The 8,823-nt window shown below is 30.9% G+C and overlaps 1 protein-coding gene across 1 annotated transcript; it reads left to right on the forward strand.

Moving 5' to 3' along the window:
* Positions 1–5,282: 5,282 nt before the first annotated feature.
* LOC111690427 (protein odd-skipped) lies at positions 5,283–7,927 on the forward strand. Its single transcript, XM_023452902.2, has 2 exons — positions 5,283–5,606; positions 5,741–7,927. The coding sequence occupies exons 1-2, from the start codon at positions 5,537–5,539 to the stop codon at positions 6,928–6,930; spliced, it is 1,260 nt and encodes a 419-aa protein (XP_023308670.2). The 5' UTR covers positions 5,283–5,536; the 3' UTR covers positions 6,931–7,927.
* The last annotated feature ends 896 nt before the right edge of the window (positions 7,928–8,823 follow it).

Consider the following 8,823-nt stretch of genomic DNA (forward strand, 5'->3'; position numbering starts at 1 on the left):
GTTTTGTTTCAAATTTGTCACTATCGGAACTCAAAAGTGAGACATTTGCAAAATATCTATTTACAAATCGAGGAATAACGGAAAATATGGTCAAAAAAATATGTAGATTGATTTGATATATCCCATGTGAAATTGTATTAGTTCCAGAACTAGTTGTAAAACAAATGCAGTCTTTCTCTTTTGGAATTGAGAACAATAATTAAAACTCGAAATTTTCACCTCTGGAACTGGTTCTGAGGAATCGTTATTCAGTCAGTTGTAAGACTGATCTGCAAACAATTTTTTTTTATAATTTTTCATTATTGGAACTACTTTCAGGGAAGCTGTGCTCCTTCTCTAGAATAGTTATGAAACCAGATAATTTTTCATCGAAATGCACTCTTTCTCTTTAGGAATGGAGTACAATCATTTTAGGTCGAAATTTTCACCTCTTGAACTAGTTCTGAAGAATCGTTATTCAGTCAATTGTACGGCAGATCTGAAATCAGTGTTTTTTTCGAATTTGTCAATAGTTTAATGAAAGCTATAGAGAACATAGTTCTGCTTCTGTGGATTAGTTTTGGAACTAGATAATTTTTCATCGAATTGCATTTGAAATTGTAAGATTTGATTTAATTTTGAGAAACTGCTGATAAATAATTATTAAATTTATTGTTCAATGAATGTGAATTGAATTGTTTCGGAATATGAATGCTTATAGATGCAATGGTGTTGTACCAATCTGTAACCAATGCTAAAAAACTGGAATCTTAAACAACCCTTAAAGAACTTTAGAGTTACAACAATCATCGCGAGTACGAGTTTCAGAGATATTGAGTTCTATCAAAGCATAAATGTATCAATTATCTTTATTGAAGATCTATCCTAAGAGGAAGAGAATTTGCAAATAACTAACTCTATCCGGCAGTTAAACGATTTTTTTAGGTTAATGTGGATGGTCCCGATATCATTTTCTTCTTATGCACTAAATCAGAGCAATGACAGATAAGGTGTTCTAGGTGTTTGAAGACTACTTAGGAGAGGAAGACTACTTAGGTTTAACATTAAAGGTATCCTGCTATTAAAAAACTCATTTTTATGAAACAATTTTCCTTTTGGAAGTCAGACAGGTTCTTTGTCGTTGTCATAGTAATCTTCACTTATGTCTGGAGAAGTGTTAATCTTAGTTCTCATAAAAATATGTATGTCCCTACATTCAGGAAACCAACTGAGGGTAAACCTAAAATGTCTGGCATTCTGCGCAAGAGACATTCGGAATTCTTGAACAATTTTCCAGGGTTCTTATGACCGCTTTACTTTCACTAAGCATTAATTTATTTCCACCAGATATACTGTGATGAATTACTTTGAGAAGAAGTTAAGCGTTTAAAATGGATTAAATTCTTATGTATATAATTATATCAATTGAATGAGAATTCTAACGAAACATCAAAATCTTAGAAATGGTCTTTGCAATAGTAAACAAGGAGCACATAAGATTTCACGGATATTTTGTTAGAGTTTCTGATCAACAGCGATCTTTTCTACATGACATGGACACAAGCGCCCTAATCATCTAAGCTAATTAATAAAGTTCTTCTTTCGGTATAAAAATATTAATTAAAACTAGATAATTGAATAAATAATTAACAAAAAATTAAATTAAAATAAAAAAATATCTCAAAAGAAAATTCTTATAACAAATAAATAAATTTGATTTTTAAATTAAATATATAAATATTTTTAACTTCCTATTAATTATTTTAGTGCAAAAACAAAAAAACATGTTATATTTTTTCAAATTATTTTTATCTACCTTTTATTTTAAGACTTCCATTTATAATTATTTATTGTTTCAATAAATTTCGCATTTTTTTGTATAAACTTGTTATGATAATGTTAAAATTGATTAAAATAGGAGTGGCATTAATTTGTGTAAAAAAACGAGTTCAAAAAAGACTTTTTATAGTGTTTTATAAAATTTTATTACTGAATGTGTAAAAACAGAACTAAATGTTTTATGGTTTTAAAATAGAACCCCAGCAAAAACTTTAAGTTGTAACCATTTACTTAATAACATATTCATTAATGACTACTACTTATCACTCTGATATTAAAGAATTAGTTTAATAATCTGTTATTTGTAGCGTGGATAGATTAAAAACTTTATTACGTAAAGAAGTAGCAAAAGAACTAGTCACGTAACTAGTTCATTGGCGCTTCGTTAATGCAAAATATCATTGAAACTAACTAAGTCACACTTAATCTATGTTTTTAATCATAAAATTGTTTTAAATTTGTCATATTTCATAAAGCGATTAAACTTTTTCGTACTTTTCTTAATCATTTAAATAAAAAAGTGATTTATTATAATTTGATTATATTAAAAGGATAATTTAAAAAGAACATTTGAAAAAAAAACTCAATTTAAAAGCTAATTTAGCAAAATATTTAAATTAAATTGTATCACATAAATAAGTAAGTCATTATTAAGTTTATTTTACTTTTTTTCTCTCTCCCCATAATATTTCCTTTGAAAAATAAAACATTAATATCCTAAAGCTATAACAGAATAATTGCAATATAAAATTTAATTTCCAACATCAAAAAAAGAGGAAAATATGTAAATAACTTCTTTAATATAAAATGTTGTTGATAAAGCATAAAAAAAGGATAATGAATACGAGTGAGTGTGTATGTGTGTGAGTAGAAATCCTTGGATTTGAACAGTAAATGTCAAATAAAATAAATTATTAAAGGCAATAACGACTATTGAGTGACATACACTATAGTGGAAGAAGTCATAACTGTTCAAAAGGAAGAATCAGTTTCCTCATTCATATTAAGTTTTAATAATAGTATTCCATTCTGAACTTCATAGAGATAATGACTTCTGATCGATAATAGCCATAGTTTTCTGAAGCATTTAACGAGGAAAAGTAGACTCCACTTAGAAACCTTTAATTGTACAGAACCTCTATCAACAATTTGTGAGTTTCAAATTTTAAGAATTAATGATCGTCATTATTTACGATCATCAATTTAGCAGCATGCCAATATCAAGACTTTTCGACGCCAAGATCATTTACGTGATCACTGATATATAAACTCCAAAAACAGGCCTAGTGCAATGATTATGGCAAATGCTTTTGTCTCAGACTTAGACTTTCTAGCGCCTGATCAAGAAATGTTTAGAATCCGCCATAATTTTTTTCAAACTGTCCAATAATCTAAATTCTTAGTGATCGATTACGACTTGTTCTTCTATACGATCTCTTAGAAAGTACATTGGAATTCCTAATTGGCAGCGTTAACACGTCAATGCTGAAATGTTTTCTGGTTTATTATGATCATTAATCTATAACGATTTTCGTTTCTATCCGATCTCTCGGAAACTTCGTTGGTATCTCGAATTGACAGCGTTAATTTCTAGATCACTCGGTCTTAAGCATCCAACACGTAGATAGTAAAAGGTTTTCTGCTTTCCTATGATCAGTGATCGACCACAACTTGTGTTCCTATCTGATTTCATACAGAAGATCATTTTTTAAAAACTAACATTAACTAAACAAGAGAACAAATTAAACTCAAAATATTGATCGTCAATGATCGAGTGTTTTAATGCTAAAAAAAACTTAACAATTTTCATTTTTTGCCTTTATAATAACAATTTAAGATATTCTATGGATAAGATCATTATCCCAATAAGCATGCGGTGTAATCGCTAGAGTTTCGTTCCTAAACACGATCATAATCGAGAACCCAATTTAATGTTATACATATATTTGAAATTTTCTATATTCGAATTGAATTTAAAAGAAATGAAATCGTGTGTAAACCTTAAATGCCTACATTTAGTTTGTAGCTCAAAAATAAAGTAAACTTCATAAACTTTTACCATAAAGTGTAAAGATAGAGTAGAAAAAATATATAAATTAATAAAAATAACAAAAAAAAAGATAAAAAGAAATGCGACATAACGAATCATTCATTACACACCCATAAACTAAAACATCCAAGGAAAAAGCAAAACAATTTATATAGAACCAATAAAAAATCCCCACAAAAAAATAAACCAAAACCACCACTACCAACACCAGAGCACTGCTGATGATGATAACTCCAACAATATACACAAAACAACAGCCACCATTAACAAAACCACCCTCACCCGCCATTGGGAATTTGCTTTTTTTCCAGTTGTTCACAAAGTTTATGGAGACTGATTTATATGTGTGTGTTTGTGTATGATGCATGCAAGAGTTTGTGTGTGTTCTATGATGATGATGACAAACGTCAGCAAAAGTGGCAACACAACGGCAGCAGCCGTCAACCAGCAGCCTTTAACTGTTTCCGTTTAAGCTGCTGCCACTTCTGCTGTAGCTCGAACTGCAGCTGTTGGGGATGAATTTTTGCTGGTATGAATTTTATATATATGTATGTATATTCTCTTAAACAGAAGAAACTAACAACCACCACCATCAACCCAAATCTACATACAATAGCAACAACACATATACACATAGATCCAATCATTTGGTTGGCGTGTGTTTGTTGTTTCTGAACCAATCGTACGGAGTATAAACAGTTAAAGTAGGCGTGTTTCCCTGCTATCACCATTGCTTATGAAGCGAACTAATAAAACAAAAACAACTACAACAACAATTGCTATAATATGGGCAGCAAGAGTTTCCGATTTATCAATAGCTTTAAAAGCAAACGGACAGACAGACATACTACATACAAAGCAGATGGAAGGAAGGACGGACGGTTGGATGGACAGACAGACTTTGTCAGAGAGCTGCTGTTAAGTTGAGCTCCTCTTTCTTTTTTGTTGGTAGTAGAAGTAGTCATAGTGGTAGTTAATATTGTTGTAGTTGTAATGCCTGGGATTCGCTGTGCGCATTTTTGTTAGTGTTGTTTTTGTATAATGGGCCTACAAAAACCAGTTGTTGTAACAATTTGGAAAACACAAAAAAACCAAACAACTCACACAGCAAGCTACAACTCAGTGAGTACAAAAACAACAACAGCAACAAGAAGAAGGAAAAATAGTAGTGATAATTTAACTCAAAGAGTCACTACTCTATTATCAGTAGCATAAACACACAGATACTCTCTTACACAAACACACTACACACTAGCAAATTGCACCCTCTCATATACACACAATTCACATATATACAGAAGGTGTTTTGTGCTCCCAGTGTGCTACTTGTACTTCTAGAGAGAGTAAAAAAAATTCAAGAGATTGAGTCTTATCGTTAGAACCGACTTCAAATCAGTCCACTACAACACTTTGAATCGTACACAACCAAAGACAAAGTGATACGGTACTAAAAACTAAAATATAATTTTATGAAAACATAATAAACACACACAAAAAAGAGAGTAACAAAATTTTACTAGAAAACGAATTTTACGTAAATTTTTCTAACAAACTAAAAGTGAAAAAAATCAAACTAAAACGTGTCACGTATTAAGAATAAAGTGTTTAAGAACTATTCTAATTTAATTAACTACCAAAAATATATATTTAAAACCAAATAAAAACAAAATGTCTTCAACATCTGCTTCACCCATCAGCAACATCACCGTAGATGATGAGCTCAATATCAGAGAACAAGGTAAGTTTTCGTTATAGCGACGGCAATTTCAAAATACCTAAACAAATTCACCAATGGATTACTGTGTTATATATTTTTTGATAAAACTATAAACAAATTGAAACTTATGAGGATTTTTCTTTATAAAATTTTAGATTTCTCCACGGAATATATCAATATTAAAGAAGAACGTGAAAGTAGCATTTCACCCATATTGACTCCACCACACACGCCGACGGATGCTTCTACTACACGTAGAAACAGTACTAGTCTGCCAACACAAAATTCCCTTTATGAATTGGAACAATTGCGCTCGGTTAATTCTCAAATTCAACCCAGATCTTATGTTTCCATCATGGAACCACATTTGCAACATCAGGCTCATCTTGCTCAGCAACAGCAGCAGCAACAACAACAGCATCAACATCGTTTATGGTTGCAAATGCAACAACAGCAGCAACAACAACCTCATGCTTTACCTTATCCTGCGGCCGCTGCAGCTGGCAATCAATTTTTACACGCTGCCGATCCTTTGGCTGCTCAACATCAAGCTTTATTGATGAATCAATGGATACGCAATGCAGCACTTTATCAACATCAACACCAGCATCATCAACATCATCACCATCATCATGCTCATCACAATCAACATGCTTTGCATGCTATGCGTCCTTATCCCGCTGCATTGCATGGTTTGCATCCAGCGGCTGCAGCTGCCCGTTTGGGCGCCTGTGCCGGTTTGCCACCCATGAAACTAGCAGCTGGTGTTGCCACCACCGGCTCCCGACCAAAGAAACAATTCATTTGCAAATATTGCAATCGCCATTTTACCAAATCCTACAATCTACTCATCCATGAACGCACCCACACCGATGAACGTCCCTACTCCTGTGATATCTGCGGCAAGGCTTTCCGCCGTCAAGATCATTTACGTGATCACCGCTATATACACTCCAAGGAGAAACCTTTCAAGTGTGGTGATTGCGGCAAAGGCTTTTGCCAATCACGCACTTTGGCTGTACACAAAATCACCCATTTGGAAGAAGGACCCCACAAGTGCCCCATCTGTCATCGTTCCTTTAATCAACGTGCCAACCTCAAAGCTCACTTGCAATCACACAGTGAAGGTCAACTGGCCGCCTCCAGCGAAAATGTTAATGAATCAACACAGGCATTGAATACAAGTCAACCTGAAATGTTGGTCAACAACAAAGAACAATATACTCAGCTAACCCAACAGCCACAAACCTCACCCGTGCTCGATCTATCATCATCCGGTTTAGCGCCAGTAAGCAAACCCAAACGCAGTCTTGGTTTTACTATTGATGAGATTATGAGCCGTTAAAATACATCATGCTTCTACTACAACAAAGTAGCCATGGTTTTCAGTTATTTCCCCCTAACTCAGGCCCCTTTGCCGATGACGCGGTTAATAAAAGGCATTTATGAAACATTATCCAGAAGATGATGTTTAGCCAAAACTCAACGTCAACTAAGCAAGAGAGCAAAAGCTTTAAAAGCATTTTAATGCTACTCCAAAGAAGAAAAAAACAGTATACAAGCAAAAGGACAGACAGTTACCTTTGAAAACGGGTCTTATATTTTCTACAATTCTACACAATTTATTTATAAATTTTATATAAAAAATATTCTTGTAAATTAAAAGTGAAGTAAATTAAAGTGAAGGTCGATCTCACTAAACAACAATAGCAACAACTCACGTAAAACACGCACTACGTGTAAGCAAAAATAAAAATATATATAAATTTAAGCAAAATATACAAAAGGTTAAATCGCAATCAACATTTTACTTAGCGGTTGGTTAACCCCCTCTGCTACATGTTTAAACTCAATCCAAAGAGGAATAAAGAAACAAATTATTCACCAAACAAATTATTTATATTTTTTTATTTTATTTTTATTTTATACATTAATAGTATTACTCTGCTCCTTTTATTATTGTTACAAAGCATACAAACAAACTCAACGCTTCGAACTAAGCATGCAGTTACAGTTAAGCTTAACACCAAAAAACTGGTACCTACCTTTGGTACAATGTATTTGTATGCTTTGCTATAAACAAAATACAAAAAAACGTAGTGGTGGTGGAATGGCATAATGGTATAAATGGCATAAATTAAAACGGTTTTTTTATTTTTCTAAAAAAAATATATTTATATTTATTTATATGCTTTTTATATAGCATGTTCTTCCAGTCATCGTTATCATTATTTATTGCTCCCTACAAAACAAAAAATACAAAAAAAAACATGTATATCAACCTCAACAAAAAGATATTTAAAAAAATAAGCAACAAAAAAACCCAACCAGCAGCACCTTGTTTTTTTATTGTAAAAATTCCAAAAAAAATAGTAATAAAATCAAATAATAAAATGAAATTCAAATTTTATACCAAAGTACTTATTACCTTTAAAAATGTGTTTATTAAAATTTAGTTAAATTATTTATATATAAAGTAGTCATTAGTTTATTATTTTAATTTATTTATAAAAAATAAATTTTAAATTATTTTTAATTAACCATATAAATCCTATATGTACCTTTAATAGTTTGTAAATTTTTTAGCAAATTGTTTTTTTTCAATAAAATTAAAAGACTGAATTTTTATGTTTCAGCCAGCAAAACAAATTTTTGTTTTTATTTTTTTTTTTCCTTAAAAAACAAATCTTTTATTATATATTTGTATATTGTTATTAATTTTATTACTTATTTATCATTTTTTCTGAAATGTTTTACTACTGTAAATGTCTATAAAATTAATTGTTATTACAATGATCTCAAGTATTAGTTAAATATAGAAATTAATGGTTGAATGTATGAATAAATTTGAATAATTAAATATTTGTATTTTGAAAAAAATATTATATGTAGTTTTTTTTTTAAACAATTACAATATTTATAGTGGGTTTTTTTACTGAAAAAAGGGTTTGTTCAGTCCAAATGTAAAGAAGTTGTGTTGAAAGATGGTGCTTCGTATAAAAAAATTGCTATAATTTAATGTGGCATAGATTCCGTATTATATGTAACTTTTTTTAAATTTTACAGTAGAAACAATAAACTAGTTACATTGAAAAATAAACGCGATTTGTAGTAAATAAACTGAACCGATTATGGCCAATAGGCTAGGTTTATTTTGAAAATAAATTAAAAAAATATTGTTGAACATATCAGTTGTTACGATAGTTGAGAAAGGCATTTATACAAATTGAGAAATTTT

The sequence above is a fragment of the Lucilia cuprina genome, chromosome 2 (genome assembly GCF_022045245.1).
Source record: "Lucilia cuprina isolate Lc7/37 chromosome 2, ASM2204524v1, whole genome shotgun sequence".
Classification (NCBI taxonomy): Eukaryota; Metazoa; Arthropoda; class Insecta; order Diptera; family Calliphoridae; genus Lucilia; species Lucilia cuprina.

Coding starts and splice junctions, on each gene's coding strand:
- LOC111690427 (XM_023452902.2), top strand. CDS start 5,537: ATGTCTTCAACATCTGCTTCACCCATCAGCAACATCACCGTAGATGAT. Junction 5,607..5,740: donor GCTCAATATCAGAGAACAAG/GTAAGTTTTCGT, acceptor ATAAAATTTTAG/ATTTCTCCACGGAATATATC.